The 19,296-nt window shown below is 37.1% G+C and overlaps 1 protein-coding gene across 1 annotated transcript in view; it reads left to right on the forward strand.

The window, feature by feature from the left end:
• Window positions 1-19,296, forward strand: part of rock1 (Rho-associated, coiled-coil containing protein kinase 1) — a 69,704-nt gene that overhangs the window by 25,219 nt on the left and 25,189 nt on the right. The window contains exons 2-12 of the mRNA XM_041247746.1: window positions 2,854-2,935; window positions 4,997-5,097; window positions 6,282-6,419; window positions 6,605-6,780; window positions 7,356-7,440; window positions 9,451-9,595; window positions 10,131-10,269; window positions 13,935-14,026; window positions 17,752-17,911; window positions 18,397-18,466; window positions 18,893-18,981. Coding sequence (XP_041103680.1) covers window positions 2,854-2,935; window positions 4,997-5,097; window positions 6,282-6,419; window positions 6,605-6,780; window positions 7,356-7,440; window positions 9,451-9,595; window positions 10,131-10,269; window positions 13,935-14,026; window positions 17,752-17,911; window positions 18,397-18,466; window positions 18,893-18,981 — 1,277 coding nt within the window. The remainder of the gene's footprint in view (window positions 1-2,853; window positions 2,936-4,996; window positions 5,098-6,281; window positions 6,420-6,604; window positions 6,781-7,355; window positions 7,441-9,450; window positions 9,596-10,130; window positions 10,270-13,934; window positions 14,027-17,751; window positions 17,912-18,396; window positions 18,467-18,892; window positions 18,982-19,296) is intronic.

Here is a 19,296-nt window from a genome sequence, read left to right on the forward strand (position 1 = left end):
AAGTAACGAGACAAACACAATTTTGTAAATAATGATTATATATTATCCTGATTGTATTGAAAGCTTTCATCTGATTTTGCAAACTATCAAAATAAGCTTGATCCTTTCATTTAGTATTGTAATATTTTCATGTTTAGAAAGTAGTACTCAGGGAGACAGTATTGAATTCTCAAAATGTTTGTTTTATTTGAAACTAGGGAGAATTCCTGCGAGGGGCCAGAATTCACGGCACCAAAATAATAACCCTACATTTTAGTCTTGGCGCTTTCACTGCATATTCTCTCTGGTCACTGCTCACACGCTCGCTCAGTCGCACACACAGTTTCTCATTCAAGTTCAGCGTTGGACTGTCTCAAGTGCCCAGGCTCATGCACCCCCTTATATAACCTTGCGTCATTTCCCACCGCGGTCCGTCTCATCAACCAGTCACATCCATGCTCTACAACCCCCAAAAACAGCAACACACATTCTCTCCACTCATTCACTCATTCCCCCTTCCCATGCTAAGTAATGGCATGACCCGTTCCCCTTACAATACATGTAGCATGAAAGACAGACCAGACCATCTGAACAGACAACAAGTCCTGCAACAAAGCAATTGTCCAGGTTATTACAATATATTTTTAAATTTAAAAGCAAAAATATATGAAAGCATAACGACCTTTATGTACAAAAATCTTCACTAGTGTACAATTGAACAAGAACTGTTGAGTATTTGTTAGTTTATGCAATATTAAATGATTAAATTTAATCAATTAAATTAAAAAGTATATCCAATAGTGAAAACAAATCAAGATAAAGAAAGAAATACATGTCTATGTATTGATTTATGTATTCATTTATTTCAATATTTATTAATATATTTGTTTTATTTTTACGAAATATATAGGCTATCCTTCAGTATGGCTGATTCTAAGAAATTTACGTTCCTTTTTTGTCCAGTGGGGGACACACAAATAACATTACTCTCATCAACAGGTATCGAGAGGAAACCACACTTCCTTGCGCCAATAGGGACTGCTATGAGTGTTACGCTGACAGGAAACTAAAAAAGAGAAAAAGATCAAAATATCAGAATGATGAGATGACTCTAAAAACAAATGTCCAAAAAAATCTCCAAAATGTAATAAATCCTGAGAATTCTCAGCTGGCTGACTGCATCTTTCAAAATACTGCTGGTCTCAACTCATCATGTAGCACTGACAGTAACACAACACTTTTGCAAACTGAAGGTTATAATTTCAAATCCCACACATGCTAGACTTTTATATTTAAAAACAGAAATAAATAATTTAATATGAATGATATAGATGTCACAATAAGTACATTCTCTAGTATATTTCCATATTGACAAAACAGGTTTATTGTCATTAAACTCCTGTCCTGTAATATACATATGCATGGATAAAAGTGCCTGTTGTCTGCAAAGATCAGCAAAAAAAGTTGGGAGAAAAAGGAGGAGAAGGACATTTTTACCTTACTTTGGCGACTCATTTCTCTTACTGTATGACAGGTATTTTCTTCTACGTTTCACCTCCGTTATCATATAGACAGACTGCATGCTTAACTAGTGGTCTGCATAAAATTGCTTTATACTACTGCATAAAACACTGGCATCTGTACTGCCTTCAGTTGTAACCATCTTTAGGGCTACTGATTGTTCCATTCTTCAATACCAAATTCTGTTTTTCAAAAATGGCATGCTATGTCTTATTGAATTACTATACACTTAAATGTGTATTTTCGACTAAAGTGATGATTCCAGTTTCAAAACGCTTGATGATTTCTGAAATGGCCGTTTTTTAAAAGGGAAATAAAACAAAAACCGTCAAAGTGTGAGTATTGTGATTTTTATTTATGTTTACCAGAGTATTTGTACGTCTGTAAATATCTTCAATTATATGATGAATTAAAAACTGTAAAGTTCATGAGCAGCATCGAGCAGCACTCTCTGGAGGCCGAATCGCCAGACACCTGATTCTCCCACCCTGTACCGGTAGATTCACTGGTGCCCGAGTGAGCCCTGCACTAATGTGACGTGCATTTTTACAGACGGAAATCAGACAATGTCCGTAAGAAACCCTTTAGAGAAATAATTAAAAAGATTGAATATAGCATGCCTGGTCTAGAATAATGAGTAAGAGAGGTGAGGGGAAGCTGTATCAATGCTGTACTGAGGTGTCAGCGTTTTACAATTAGATGTAATAATTAGAATGTTCTCAAACAGCACGATATTACTGTACATTTCTTAATATAGCTAAAGTTAGAGATGGAACCCATTATACATTCACCGTTGCGGCTTACGAGTTCAAGTTATGTAACTATTTAGAGTGATAAACTGTGGTTCTGTAGAGTGTGTGGGGAAACAGGGATGGTGGGGGGTGGGGGCAGGGGGGACAGACTGTCAGGGTAGATAATAGCGACCCCTCACTTCTAAATATAACAGTACACCCATGCTGAACAGCTACTGGTACAGATGATACAATTGAGAAAACCAAATACGGAGACTTAATAAAACACCACCAACTTACTGTACAGGTATCCCTTTCACATGGCAATACAGTGTTAAGATGTCTATACTAGGTCTTTCAAGTTTACGAGTGTTTGTAAATGTGTACACTAATTAAATAAATACATATGGAATTGGGCACGTTTGAATTTGACACCCCTAGTCTCTACATACTACTTACACTGACTCATTCAATTATGATGACATGATACTGGCATTCCTGAGCACAGTAATGTCACATCATCTTTGGAAGTTAAGCTGAGATGTTGAGATTGTCATGCAAATATGTGAAAATGTTCCCAAGTGTATGAAATGTCCTAATGAACTGAATTGCCTGTTTACAGGATGGTTTGGATGCTTTGGTTTACGACTTGGATTTTCCCGCTTTGAGGAAAAACAAAAGCATTGACAACTTCTTGAATAGATGTAAGTACACCATTTTCTCTTCTTTTGCTGTGGTGTTCTGCAAAGAGGCGGAAGTGAACACTGCTCTTGTTTTACATGGACAACAAAAAGATTCTAGTGAAATACTGCACCCCTCTAGTGTCTTCTAGCTAGTCTAATGTTTTAAAATCCAATTTCTTACCACATTACTTTTGGTCGATACTCCCATCAGCCTTTTAAAACCTTTCATTTTTGTCTTGGTAGCAGTTTCTCATTCAAGGTCATGGCTACTTGTTCAGGTGCATCACCAAAGCCAGCCACCCCCAAACTTCCATGGATCTTATTAACCAATGCCATACTCTGAACGTAGGCCACTGACCTGCAGTACAAGGTACTAGCACCTGATTGGCAGGCTACGTGTCTTGAAAGTCTGATTCTGATCACCAAGTGCATGGTCATTTGTTTTGATTTTCTATACAAGACTAGGGAAGACAGTTCTAGTAGACTAGTAAACTATAAACAAATCTAATAAGGTAACAAATCAGTATAAGACAAACTACTCTCTGGTAGTGTTTCTGTAAACAGTAATTAGGGAAATATAAATGCAGAAAAGGTTAGATAAGCTATATTAAATTATCTTTCACTGTACAGTACCACCATTAAAATCTATTTCTGTTGCAACAATTACCATTTTAGAACAATCAAACACTCTCAAGGCAGACTGATTGTAGTAGATTGTGTTTTAGTCAGCTACATTCCCAGTTTAATGGTCCTTTTGCAGTAGTTTTAGATTGAACGTGAAGTTTGTTTTTTTCCATGCGTTCCAGTGCCAGTGCTGACCCATGTGAATAGAAAATAATCCCTCCTTTTTTTCAGCCGTGACCAAATTTGGCTGAGTCGTATCTTCTCTCAAGGGAACCTAAAAATTGTTTCTGTTCATAAAGTGTCCCAGCTTATATAAATAAGTATAATACATACCAACTATAAATGCTACTTCTTTGAGCAAAGCAGAACTCCATGTAGAAAAATGTGCTTGTGTATCCGCATTTCACACGAACATGAAACAGATCATATCATATCTGCAGGAATAATTCTGCTGACATTCTATGCGACTTAAATCACAAAATCATATGGAACAAAAGATAATGTTTTGAAAGCATTTTTGATTTTTTTTTAACCATTCTGAACCTGTAGCAAAAAAAAAAAAAAACATGCAGTCTTGCATCCATCCAGTACTGTCACGCTGACAGCAGATCTGACAGTACTGTGTATTTGAACTGACTTTGCTTCAGAATTTCACCCCAAACTTCTGTGAAGGAATTGGAGTCGGTAATGAAAGGTCACACATCCTTTCAGAGCAATTTAAACCTCTTTCAGAGGCGTTCTTTTTGTTTTTAACTATTTCAATAGTGAAACGAGCAGTTTATGCTCGAAAATCCACAAATGTCACTGAGCTGTAGCAGTGTGAGACCGCTGTGAGAGACTGATCAATAACTACAGGAAGCGTTTGGCTGCAGTTATTGCTGCTAAAGGTGGCGTAACCAGTTATTGAGATTAAGGGGGCGATTACTTTTTCAGACAGAGGGCAAATACTTTTTCACGGCACTGTAAATAGCATTGGGAAGAACAGTCTCCCAGAGTTGTGTCCCATTTAAGCAGAAATCTCGATTGTCAGCGTCCCGATTAAGCGGCGCCGACTGTACCTTTGTCCCACCCAACAGGAAAACAAACAAATGAGTAAATAAATGCATTAAGTTATACATTCTTACATATCTGCATACATTAATAAAAAAATGCGTGCAGGAATGTTGTCGTTGCCTCATGTTTCTTCCATCTGATTTGTTTTCCTTTTACTTTTAAGGTATTAGAAATAGCTGCAATCACAAGTCAAATGCTGGAGTGTGATTTCCGTTGAGTTCGTATTGAGTCATCATATTAGTCAGTCCAAGGAAAACTGTAGAAAATGACTTGTCAGTCTGTTTGGGGTTACTGTAGTGGCTTATATGGCTTATTTTTAATTGTGGCTTTCGACGTGTGTGTCATTTACGTTATATTTCTGACATTTTCTGTATTACCTTGTAAATATATATTTTTTTAACTCAGATAAAGACACAATTAGTAAAATAAGAGATCTGCGCATGAAGGCAGAAGATTATGAAGTGGTTAAAGTCATTGGAAGAGGTGCCTTTGGTGAAGTTCAGTTGGTAAGTTCTGTCAATCCATCTGTTTTGTATAAAGAGGAGTAGCACACACTGGTTTAGATTTAAAGATAACTTTGTGAAATGTATCTATCCCATTTGAATGGACATAAAATATGGTGAAGAATGTCACTTAAGAATACAAGTAAAACTTGTAATTGCAGAAAGAGGTTTTGCCTTGTGCTGTAGTTTTAAAATAAAGAGCATCTATTCTGTGTGTTTTCCTTTAAAAAAAAAAAAAAAGAAAAAAATAGTGGTGGTTGAAAGGGTCTGGAAATATGTTTGTGTGCAGATGTTTCCTGAGCTGGTTTTAGTGGTGGCCAGTGAAATTACCCTAGACAACTGCAATTGTATTCATACTAGTAAATACTCTATTTGTAGAGCACAAGAGGTAGTAGCAGCAGTGAGCAAGTCATGGGGTATTATGTATGTTATGAAGATAACATTTTCAGGCATGCATTCCCACCATATCTCATGACATTGCACATCTCCCTAATTGGACAATACGCCACTGTTACAGCCTTTGTCTCATGTGAAGTCCAGTGAACTGTCACTTGAGTACTTGATACAAGAGCTGACATTAAGAATTGGCTGGCTGCTTTGATTCAAATCCGAATGGCTTTTGTTGATTTTATCAGCAGAACATTAGCAAAAAATGACACCATTACTTGATGCAGTACACAGCGCACGAGGGAATTGCATTGCAAAATAGTAAACATTTTTAAACTTTGCAAGCCAACTGAAATCATTCGGTCAATCCTGTAAAATCGCATGGCAAAGTATAATACACTGTCCGTCACAATTAATCACATGGGGCTGTGTGTACCAGGCTTTAATGATTACTAGACGCAGCGTGTCAGGACCAGAACATGTATCCTGACACGTTTTGTAATGTGGTCTTCATATTGTTATCCATATTATATTGTGCTCTTACCTGTATCGTTTCCCTAGTTTTAATGAGGCAACAGATTGTTCCATTAATAAGTTTGAATGCTGCACAAGGTGAAACTGTTGGCAGTATATTTTAAGCAGCCTTTAGACATATTTGAAGTGGTCTGCCTCTAGTTTAGAAAAAAAAAAAAAAGTTTCTTTAATTTAACACTGTCAGATCTGTCATTGGGGTCTCTTTCTAAGCCTATGGTGGTTGCGTACTCCTCGATTGTGGTAATGCCTGAATCCCTTTCTCATAGGTGAGACACAAGGCTACGAGAAAAGTGTATGCAATGAAACTCCTCAGCAAATTTGAAATGATCAAGAGGTCAGATTCTGCATTCTTCTGGGAAGAGAGAGACATCATGGCCTTTGCTAACAGTCCCCGGGTAGTTCAGGTATGGTATCTCTACCCTTTTCTTTCATCTGCTGTACTGAATTTGCCAGGAAGTATGACTAAGCCGTTGGTGTCATTGACCTCCGATGTGTTTACTACCAGGAGCAATGAATTTTTTATTTTTATTTATTTATCAATAATGCTGCAAAAGTAATGAGGAAACCATTTTTCCTTTTTCCTCCCAAGCTGTTCTATGCGTTTCAAGATAGCCGCTATCTCTACATGGTGATGGAGTACATGCCCGGGGGAGACCTTGTCAATCTGATGAGTAATTATGACATGCCTGAGAAGTGGGCCAGGTTTTACACTGCTGAAGTTGTCCTTGCGTTGGACGGAATACATTCTATGGGTTTTATTCACAGGTAAAGAAATGCAGCTACTAGCTGCAGAAGATGACTTGTTTACACAACAGAATTGAGCTAGCTATACTGTTATTGTGTATAAAGCACTGAAACCCTCAGTTTTTTTTTTTAAGGAAAACCTACTTTCAACTTTGAAACTTGAAATACATTTTACTATATTTTTGGATAAGTAAAACATTGTTTTTGCTTGTGTGTTATATTTTAATCCGGTTTAGTTCCTGAATTAAGCTGCCAGTAACTGATTTGCATGGACATTTGTTAAAAGGAGGTATTCCACACATTATGGTTGCCAGTGATGTAGACGGTTTTCATGGTACTAACACAAATAATATGGTGTTTATCCTCTGCCAAGTATATACAATAGTTGTTACGCACCTTGCTTTGTTTTTGAAAAGTTGCGCCTTGCTCTTTGTCTCAAGCAATGCAGATTCTGTGCTCTGTTCATGAACTTAATTTATTTAGGAAAGTCAGATAACACCCATTGATTCAGAATTTGTTTTTAAGCGTTTACAGGTGTGTCTTTCAATACCCCCGTTAAGGTTAAAATGCATAGTCACTCTGTTTTGTTTTTATAGAGATGTGAAGCCAGATAACATGTTACTTGACAAAGCTGGGCACCTGAAACTAGCTGACTTTGGTACATGTATGAAGATGAATAAGGTAAATGTGTTTACATGCTTTTTGCTAGGCTCCTGCCTTAAAGTACTACAGCAGCTACAAAAATAAAATTAATGAAGTCTACTTGTTCTTTCCATAGGTATGTAGGGAACCAGATATTTTACTCTTACCTGTTATTAAGCAGACTTTTAGATGTTGTTCTCTCTGTGCAGTTATGACTGGGTAGTCTACAATAAAATAAAAATAAAATGTTTGGCAGAAGTCGTGTGACCACATCACAGCATTTTTCAACACCACATATCTCAGAAGACACGTAAAAAATAGGGGTTGTATTTTTGGGTTCCCTTTAGACAGACAAAGAAAAATCAGTTTACAGAAGAACGGGCAGTTCTTGTTCGTGTTTGTAAAATCACGGACCCGACCAGATATAAAAATGGTGTTGCTGTTCTCATAAGGATTTACAATAATATGAAATATCTTTGATTTACCATAATACCAAATATGTTTTACAAACAACAACATGCATTTATTGTATTCTATTAATATTTGTTCTCTGTTAATTAGTTAACCACTTCTGGCAAAATCAGCTGGTGCCTTTTACCATGCTGCAGTCGTGACGTTTTGGCTTCCCTATAATAATAGACTTTGACTTTTAAAATGAGTACAGTTCTTTTAAGTTTAAGTTATAGAAAATGGAATAGAGAAGCCCTATTTGCTAGTGATTACAGATCTTTTTGGTAACATTTTTCATGGGCATACGTTACAAGCTCAGACATGTCAACTCCTAAGTGTTCACACCAGTGAGACACCTGCTCAAAAACCTTTTAGATTTTGTTAGGAGGGGGGGGGGGGGTGTGTGCTGGTGACAGATCAAGATTTTTGCACATGGCTGACAGCTACGCCACTGACCTAGACTTAAGGGCTATGCACAGCAGGAGCAAAGCAAATGACATGAATACAGCACGAGTATATTAAAAAAAAAAAAAAAAAAAAAAAAAATAGCTAGTCATGAAAACATAAATAAAACAAAGAAATAGTCTGGGTACACCACACACTAAATAAATTACATTTAACAGTGAATGTGTATATGTAATCTGGTTTAACATGTAATTATTAAAAATTATTAAAAAGAATACATCTACACATTTCTTTGTAAATACTGAGATTTAGTTTAATATAATATACTTTTATTGATTTTCAGTTTTAATAAAATCTGCTCAGTTTGTGAATGTTGTTGTTGTTGTTGTTATTATTATTATTATTATTATTATTATTATTATTGGTCAACATTATTAAAACAAAGAAGCGTCATTTTACAGATATACGAAACCGGTGTGTGGCGCATCCCGTCACTGACTAAAATTAAGGTGAAATAAAGAGATAGACATACCATCAATTTCCAATTGTTCTGCTATTTCTTACCATATAGCATCTCTTTTTTATTGTCTTTATAACCACTGACACTGGCATCATAAAGAATATTATATATTTTGACTTTAATAATTAAATTCGCATTGCTGTCCATTTCTCTTTTATTTCTGTGGTAATTTCTGTGTGAATGAGACAGTGACAGTCTGACAGCCTCTCCTTCGACTCTGCCCTAGTAATGATGTGTTGTGTACAGAAACATAGAAAGCTCATGCAGACAAACCGTCAGTTTGAGACAAGACAATTCTATCTTTGGAGTAAGGGGGGAATTTGCATAGCAGCTACAAGAATATAGAATGTAATGTAAACCTCTTCATGATGACTCCCGTCCACTCCCCCAAAATGAAATAATACGCTTGGACAGTTGTATTGGATTTTCCACTGTATTATGTATAAAGGGTTTCAGAGCCTCGCAAACAATAACAAACTTACGCACAAAAGTGAGAATCCATTGCACGGCCGTGAGACTCTCAAAAAAACATGAGTTTCACGTGTAAACCTTTAGACTTGACATCCATGCAAGCTGTCAATCCATGCAGTTTTATTGCAATAAAAAGTTACATTTTTTGTATTGCCTACAATATTTCATAGTGTTAGATGTACAGTCCATGTCTTGTCTTTCAGGATGGTATGGTACGATGTGATACGGCAGTGGGAACGCCTGACTACATTTCTCCGGAGGTACTGAAATCACAGGGCGGAGACGGGTATTACGGCAGGGAATGTGACTGGTGGTCAGTTGGAGTCTTCTTGTATGAAATGCTCGTAGGTGAGTGAAAATGTAGTGCTCTTTTAAACTGTGAGAAACGGATGGGTTGGTAAAATGTTGGGAAGCAAGGAAGACTTTAAGGCCTGATGTATTCTCAGCAGAAATGGAAGCTCAACTAAAACACAAATTAGATGCTTACAAAAGCTATAAGCAAATAGTTTAGTGACTGCAACTAAATCAAAAATGAATAAGAACAGCAAAAATACTCAATGAGATCACTACTGTATTGCCTTGACTTACTACAATGAGTCAGTAGTTATCCTGGAATAGAAAGTCAAATATACATTAAAACAGTGTAATACTAAATATTTTTTGAAATTTTTTAATCCTTTAGGGGTTGTTACAGAATAGAAAAAGCAATCTATGGGCTGATGTGGATGTGGCCCAATATTGGAGGAAACAGACGAAAACTTCATTACACTGCATTTGAATATGGCAAGAATCCCAGTAACCATGTAACGGCACAGGGCTTCCTGTTTTGTATTTGTTTGTATTTCAGCATTGTGTTATAAGTCTGGCTGCTGTTTGATTGCAGGTGACACGCCCTTCTATGCAGACTCGCTGGTGGGAACATACAGTAAAATTATGAACCACAAGAATGCCCTGACATTCCCTGACGACAGCGATATCTCGAAAGATGCTAAAAACCTTATATGCGCCTTCCTGACTGGCAGGTAAGAAAACACTGCACAACTTTCTAATAAGGCTGCAGAACCTCTTATTGGGGGCACAATGTGCACACAGTACCTTGTATTTCTGCTACATATCCTTTTAAATGATGAACAGTCCTCATATATAATGTTTTGGAAATTGGAGACTCCATGACACTGGAGTTATTGCCTTTGCTCTTTATTAAAACAGAACCATGGTGTCCTTTTAAGCATGAAGGTTCTTAGTATAACTTACCTTCTTAAGGACTGGGAGCATTAATTGTGTTCTGGCCCACAGCAAGTGTGTTTCCCCAGCTGAACCAATGCAGCACCTCCTGCATGTAGCCCTCCTTTTTAGTGACATTTAAAGTAATTGTAGCTAAAACAAGTTATTCCATAAATCTTACCCATTTTGGACTTCCACTACCTACATAGATCTCGAATGTGCAGTTTTGAAAGACAGTTTGTTGTGGCAGTCAGATATTTTCATTTTAAAACAGACGTTCTACAATAGGTTCTCAGTTTGCTTGCCTTAGCATCCAGGAAGTCTGTTCCTGTGTTAGTTCCTTGGTCGTTTCACCCCAGCAGTGTCTTCTGGGTTAAAGCATGTTACTCAGTTGGGGAAGCAGCTGCTTATTGACAGGGAAGGTCTCTGCACTCTCCAGGTGAAATGACCCAGGAAGTCAGTCAGTCAGTCAGTCAAACAATCAATCAATCAATCTTTATATATATATGTATATATATGATTGATATATAATATGCATACTGTATTTTTTTTTCTTTTCTAAAAGAAAAAAAATGGTCAATTAATGATACAAAACAAGTATGAAACAGTACAAGTGTGTATAAACGTCCTTGGGTTCTGTGTTATTTGTTTACAGTTTACAACATTTATTACACAAAATATACAATTTAAATAAGAGTGGTGTAAACCTTAAACTGGCAGAATAGCTGTTTCTATTCTACTGTATATATTGTAACGACCCATGATTTATACAGTTGCAGCACTGGACTATGGACCGTGTTGTTAGTTTGTTTGTTTGTGTTAGCAGGGAAACGGTAAGCTTGCCTCAGCCGAGGTTGGTGGGTGATGTCTGGGGAGGTGGAGACATGAAAACATAAGCTGCTGTGTGAATGTGCTGCTGTGAGAGTGCAAGGCAGTTTGTTGTTTTTGGTGTGGTCTGGGGGAATAATCATCTCAATAAATCATGAATTCAAGTATCTGCAAATTGCATGTGTCTCATTTTCCACTGTACACTACAATAGTAATTTGGCTTGTGGGCATTGTAAGTCGTTTCGGGAATAAAAATGCCAATATTCATTGTAAGGTGAAACACAAATAACACTGCCTCCTTATGGACCCCTGATTTTATATATATAGTAATATATATATATATATATATATATATATATATATATATAGTAAGTAGTTGATGCTAATAATGCATCATAGTAGAAAAGTGCAACACTTTTGCACAGCAGTGTGTGTGTGTGTGTATATATATATATATATATATATATATATGTGTGTGTGTATGTATGTGTATATATATATATATATATATATATATATATATATATATATATATATATACACACACACACACATATATACATACAGTACTGTGCAAAAGTTTTAGGCAGGTGTGAAAAAATGCTGTAAAGTAAGAATGCTTTCAAAAATAGACATGTTAATAGATTATATTTATCAATTAACTAAATGCAAAGTGAATGAACAGAAGAAAAATCTAAATCAAATCCATATTTGGTGTGACCACCCTTTGCCTTCAAAACGGCATCAATTCTTCTAGGTACACTTGCACAAAGTCAGGGATTTTGTAGGCATATAGTCAGGTGTATGATTAAACAATTATACCAAACAGGTGCTAATGATCATCAATTCAATATGTGGGTTGAAACACAATCATTAACTGAAACAGAAACAGCTGTGTAGGAGGAATAAAACTTGGTGAGGAACAGCCAAACCCAGCTAACAAGAAGTTGCTGAAGACAGTTTACTGTCAAAAGTCATACACCATGGTAAGACTGAGCACAGCAACAAGACACAAGGTAGTTAAACTACATCAGCAAGGTCTCTCCCAGGCAGAAATTTCAAGGCAGACAGGGGTTTCCAGATGTGCTGTCCAAGCTCTTTTGAAGAAGCACAAAGAAACAGGCAATGTTGAGGACCGTAGACGCAGTGGTCGGCCAAGGAAACTTACTGCAGCAGATGAAAGACGCATCATGCTTACTTCCCTTCGCAATCGGAAGATGTCCAGCAGTGCCATCAGCTCAGAATTGGCAGAAAACAGTGGGACCCTGGTACACCCATCTACTGTCCGGAGAAGTCTCGTCAGAAGTGGCCTTCATGGAAGACTTGCGGCCAAAAAGCCATACCTCCAACGTGGAAACAAGGCCAAACGACTCAACTATGCACGAAAACACAGGAACTGGGGTGCGTAAAAATAGCAGCAGGTGCTCTGGACTGATGAGTCAAAATTTGTGAACAGTGAAGCATGGTGGAGATTACTTGCAAGTTTGGGGCTGCATTTATGCAAATGGAGTTGGGGATTTGGTCAGAATTAATGGCCTCCTCAATGCTGAGAAGTACAGGCAGATACTTATCCATCATGCAATACCATCAGGGAGGCATCTGATTGGCCCCAAATTTCTGTCACCATTCAAATTCACCATTCTGGAGCATGACAACGACCCCAAACATACAGCGAAAGTCATTAAGAACTATCTTCAGTGTAAAGAAGAACAAGGAGTCCTGGAAGTGATGGTATGGCCCCCACAGAGCCCTGATCTCAACATCATCGAGTCTGTCTGGGATTACATGAAGAGAGAGAAGCAACTGAGGCTGCCTATATCCACAGAAGAACTGTGGTTAGTTCTCCAAAATGTTTGGGCCAACCTACCTTCCGAGTTCCTTCAAAAACTATGTGCAAGTGTACCTAAAAGAATTGATGCTGTTTTGAAGGCAAAGGGTGGTCACACCAAATATTGATTTGATGTGATTTTTCTTCTGTTCACTCACTTTGCATTTTGTTAATTGATAAATATAAACTACTAACATGTCTATTTTTGAAAGCACTCTTACTTTACAGCATTCACACCTGCCTAAAACTTTTGCACAGTACTGTATGTGTGTGTGTGTGTGTGTGTGTGTGTGTGTGTATATATAAATGTATAAGCTAGATTGTCAAAAAAAAAAAAAAAAAAAAAAGTTTTTAGTTTGATTTTAAATGCAGCAACAGTTGGTACTTGCCTTACAGAACATATGGGGTTAAAATATTATTTAAATAAGGCCATTTAAAGATTTAGAAGTTAAAAGCAGGATTTTATATCATCCCTAAACTATAAAGGAAGCCAATGTAACTTTGTTGACACAGGGGTAATGTGTTCATACTACTTTGTTCTTGTTAAAACTGTGCAAGGTTTTAGGTTTTTTTTTATGGGCAAGTCTCATGGTCTCAACATAAAAATAAACAAGAATGGCAAAGACAATGTATGGAACGTCTTAGCTAGAATAACTTTAAGCCATGCAAAAGTAATGATGAAATTAGGGGTCCTTAAAACCTCGACTTCAGACTTTTTATTGACTGTGTCAGTATCGGCCATGGTGGCCTGTGTTTGAGTTTACAGTACAGACCTGTGTTTTGATTCCTGCTGCTGCCATTCTGCAGGGAGGTGCGGTTAGGCCGCAATGGAGTGGAAGAAATCAAGCAGCACCCGTTCTTTAAGAATGATCAGTGGACATGGGAGAATATTAGAGAAAGTAAGTAACATTTCACTAGTTTGAGTTTCATGTAAGGTGGTCTGCATTTTGGGATAATATAAATTAAATCTTTTCAAGCTCCTGTATAGTGTAAGTGCCCTGAATGTGTCTGGAATGTGTTGTGTTTTTAAAGCATTACAAAGCATATAAGTCCAGGTAGATTCTATAATCTGGGTGATGTTGTTAGAACACAATGTTAAGCTCAGTTTCTGTTGGGCATACTGTAGATCAGTGGTTCCCAACCTTTTTCAATGTAGGGACCACCTTGGTGTTTGGATTTTTCCAATGGCCCACCTGCTGTGCATTTTTTCACATCAGCATTTTGAAGCTAATTTCTATGTGTATAAGTACATGTAGAAATTAAAGTATTTATATAACGTACCTAACTTAATGAGATTCATGGGCTTGAGTCTTAGTACCAGGTCGGCAAGGAATGTTGTCATTTTGCGCATTGAAAGTTGCTGATGGCAAAGTCCCCGTTTCTTTTGTTTAAAATTGTTTCCTTTTTTCACATTCTGAATGCGTTATAAATAAATGGTGTCTCACTTTTGCATCAGTTCGGATCTAGTATATATAAATATGTGCTGGTCCCTGCAACCGTTACCTTGTGTAATATATATCAACTTCTGATGCAACTTACTGCATTCACTGAGTCTCCAACTTCGCTTGACGTACATATATAAAACACTGGAAGACTAGGTGGATGAGAAGCAATTTGAGAAATTTAAAAATGATTGGTGAGTGTACAATATGTTACTTGCCACTTCTGGTGTGCTGTGATGTGTACATTAAACAGGATTTGTGACACAGTCGATAGGATTTGTAGCATTTTGGTTAAATATGACCGCATCAAGAATAGACTACACATTATTTCCAGAAGTAGTGTTCATAGAATAACCTTTTGGCATGTAGTCTTGTGAGATATTAAACCTGTCTGAATAAACCCATATAATAACAGAGCTGAAATCAATCATTTACACTACAGTACAGTTCACAGGTCAAGCTGCAAATATAGCCTTTTTTGTTTCATATTAACTTCTGCTCCTATATGCAGCTAACCCCTCCAAAAACATATTGAAATAATGATATACAGTGGCTCTCAAAAGTAGTCACCCCCCTTGGACTTTTCCACATTTTATTGTGTTACAACATGGAATAAAAATTGATTTTATTAGGAGTTTTTGCCACTGATCAACACAAAAAAAGTCCATAATGTCAAAGTGAAAAATAAAATCTACAAATTGTTCTAAATTAATTGCAAATATAAAACAGAAAATAATTGATTGCATAAGTATTCAGCCCCTTTGCTATGACACACCTAAGTAAGCTCTGGTGCAACCAATTGTCTTTAGAAGTCACATAATTAGTTGAATGGAGTCAACCTCTGTGCAATTTCACATGATTTCAGGTTAAATACACCTGACTCTGGGAGGTCCCACAGTTGGTTAGTACATTTCCTAATGAAAACTACATCATGAAGACGAAGGAACATTCAAAGCAAATCTGGAGTTCTTCAAAAGCACCAAATGTTGGTAGGATATAAGAACATTTCCAAGGCATTAAATATCCCCCGGAACACAGTAAAGTCCATTATTAAGAAATGGAGAGAATATGACACAACTGTGAATCTGTCTAGAACAGGCCGTCCTCAAAAACTGAGTATGCGGGCCAGAAGGGAACTAGTCAGGAAAGCCACCAAGAGGCCTATGGCAACTCTAAAGGAGATACAGTCTTCCACGGTTGAGTTGGGAGACGCATTGCATATGGCAACAATATCCTGGGTGCTTCACAAAACTGGCCTTTATGGGAGAGTGGCAAAAAGAAAGCCATTGTTAAAAAAAACTCACATCAAATCTCGGTTAGAGTTTGCCAGAAGGCGTATGGGAGACCAAGCGGAAGAAGATTCTGTGGTCTGAAGAGACCAAAATAGAGAGAAGATGGAGGACAAAATGGATGCAGCAAAGTACAGAGATATCCTGGAGGAAAACCTGCTGAAGTCTGCAAGAGACCTGGGACTTAGGAGAAGATTCATCTTCCAGCAGGACAATGACCCCAAACATACAGCCAAAGCCACACTTGAGTGGCTTAAAACAAAAAGGTGAATGTCCTGGAGAGGCCCAGTCAAAGCCCGGACCTCAATCCAATTGAGAATATGTGAAAGAGTTTAAAATTGCTGTTCACCAAAGGTCCCCATCCAACTTGACGGAGTTTGAGCAATTTTACATAGAAGTGGGCAAAAATTGCAGTGTCCAGATGTGCAAAGAGACGTATCCAAAGAGACTCATGCCTGTAATTGCTGCCAAAGGTGCCTCTACCAAATATTGACTCAAGGGGGTGAATACTTATGCAATCAATTATTAGTAATTAATTTAGAACAATTTGTATATTTTATTTTTCACTTTGACATTATGGACTTTTTTTGCGTTGATCAGTGGCAAAAACTCCTAATAAAATCAATTTTGATTCCATGTTGTAACACAATAAAATGTGCAAAAGTCCAAGGGGGGGTGAATACTTTTGAGAGCCACTGTATTCCTATACCCCTGGCAACACTGTAGCACATATATTGTTGAAAATGAAAAATGCTAAAACTGTGGTTTTCATGTTTTGGTATTGCATCAAAGGGAGCTGTAATATACAGTATTAATTTATAAACACACCCCTAATTTATTTAAAAAAAAAAAGATAAAAGGAAAAATGCAGACTACATACATATCTTATAATTATATATCATGCGGTTAAATCTGTTTGTGTTGCTTAGCAATGTAGTAGCACAGCATAGTGATTGTGTAGAAATTGTTTTTTGGAAGAATTGTGTAATGGAATTTTGGGAGTTGTTTGTGGACCACCTGGAGTCTACTCACGGACCACAGGTTGGGAACCACTGCTGTAGATGTACCTAGATTGTAAACTGCTTCTTTTTTTCCAGAATCAGTTACATTGAAAAAACAATTCTAAAAAAAGGTTTATTGGATGAACTAGAAAATGAGAAACCAGTGCAGAAGAATGTTTAGTTTTTATGACCTTAAAAGATTTTCTTTACATTTGTTTATCGCGTGGTCCCCTGATATTGGCAATAAAGTAAATAAAACAATAATAATAAACAACTAATAAAGCACATTAACTGATGCAGTACAATTTGTTGTGATGGTGCTAAATCCTCAGGATACAAATCTTTTGCAGGGTTTACATGAAATACTAAGCACTGCTATAGTCAGTAGTTTTGTAGGTAATGTGTATTGTCATGACCAGCTGTTACATCTATTTGGCAGAGGCAGTATCAAAGACAATGGCACCTAAAGGGTGATCCCTACTAAGAGACTTAGGACAAGCTCTTGGAGCAATGCAGAGAAGCTCACAGTGCCACTGCTTGTGGATAAATAGAGGTCTTCAAAACTCCAGCTTCAAATGAAAACCGAAAAGTAGAGACAAAAGGAATAAAACATTGCTAAGGAAATGGTGCAAGTACAGCAATCTGTGGCTATGCTTGTGTACTGTCTACTGTCCACTGTCCAGATGATCAGACACTGGCAGGGAAAGAAAAACCTACACAGCATTATTGAGTATTTTTAAAATTGGGTATTCAGGGAGTTCTTTGCACAGTCTATTTGACTTAAAGCACATTGAATGAAGACACAAGACGCAATTATTCCATGCATTTGTGTTGTCTTGCTCCACTTGTATCCCATCCCTAGCAGAACTAATTCTGTATTCTGTTATTGCAGCTGCAGCCCCTGTTGTGCCTGAGCTGAGCAGTGACATTGACACTAGCAACTTTGATGATATTGAGGAGGATAAGGGCGACGAGGAAACCTTTCCTATACCGAAAGCTTTCGTCGGCAACCAGCTACCTTTCGTGGGGTTTACGTACTACAGCAGTCATCAGTGAGTATTTAGTAAATGAAAATATAAAATGGTTTTGGGGAAAAAAAGGGTTTGTCTATTGTGATGCTGAAATGGTGACCCTTGAAATGTTCCAGATCATTTGTGCAATCCCTTTCACAATGAGGTTGGGAAAAAGTTGAGTGGGTGTGGAAGAGCACTAGTTAACATCAGAGAGACTGTCACTTTTTATAACTAGCAGTGTTTATTTTCACTAGCATGTGCACAACAGTGACTGTGAAATTGCTTCAATATATGTAGCACATGTATTAACATGGGAAACATTGCTTAAAGTGATGTATCTTTTTAATGGGTTAGAAAATTAATTAAAATTCTTGTGTGTGTGCCTAAATTCATTTTTAGGTTAAAATGTCATCCTCCACTGAAGTAGTATTTTAATTTAAAATGCATGAAGAACCCCACCATTAAAAAGAAAGATGAATCTTTAGGACTCTTGTTGGCATTGTATAATCAGTTTCCTGTTTTAGGTTTGGACCTGGCTCAGGTACGAGGACAAGTGACAAAAGAAGCAGTTCTGACACCATAGATAAAAGCCATGTAAGTGCTGCCTAATGTGTTTTTTTAATTTATTTTTACCTAAGGATTAATCCTTGACTTGAAGGTGACAGCAACACAGCAATAACCTAGAATCTAGAACTCATCTGAGTTGATGACAAACCTGTACTCGTGCAGAGTTGAGTTTGCCACACATATGACAGTTCTGCTGTCTGCAAGTAAGGGAATTAGAAGCTGAGGCCTATTGGGAATTTTGTAGATTGCTACAACTTGCATTGTGCAAGTGTTGGAGCTTGTTAGACATTTCCATGCATTTTTTTTGTCTTCCCCAAGTTATCATTAGAGGAAAAACACTTAATAAAAAAAATTAAAGAAATAAAAGCATAGCTGAGTTTAGAGCCTAGCTACCAATTTGAAACTTCAGAAGGGTGAATTTACTCTTGTTTCTGTTCTCATTCTCTTTAAAAGCTTGAAACATTGCAAAAAAGAGTGTATCAACTGGAAGAGCAGCTCAATAATGAAATGCAGCAGAAGGACGAAATGGAGCAGAAGTGCAGGTAAGGAAACAAGAACTTAAAAATTATTTTCTGGGATACATTTCAAAATGTCCCTAAACTGCTGTCTGCTTGGTTTCCTTAAGTAGGTCAGTATGGCAAATGGAAACAGTGGATGTGTAGTAAAGCCTGATGATTGGTGGTGGTGTTGTTGTTGGTTGCCTTGTCTTACTTTAGTTTACAGTGGTCTACCGTTAATGTATTATTTAAAAGTAAAAATAAGCAATGTTTCTATGGAAAGAGATATAAATGACATATTATAGAAAACACAATCAGTCGATGGGTTTGATCTCCAGACATACATACATTGTCATGTAT

The sequence above is a fragment of the Polyodon spathula genome, chromosome 4, assembly GCF_017654505.1.
Source record: "Polyodon spathula isolate WHYD16114869_AA chromosome 4, ASM1765450v1, whole genome shotgun sequence".
Classification (NCBI taxonomy): Eukaryota; Metazoa; Chordata; class Actinopteri; order Acipenseriformes; family Polyodontidae; genus Polyodon; species Polyodon spathula.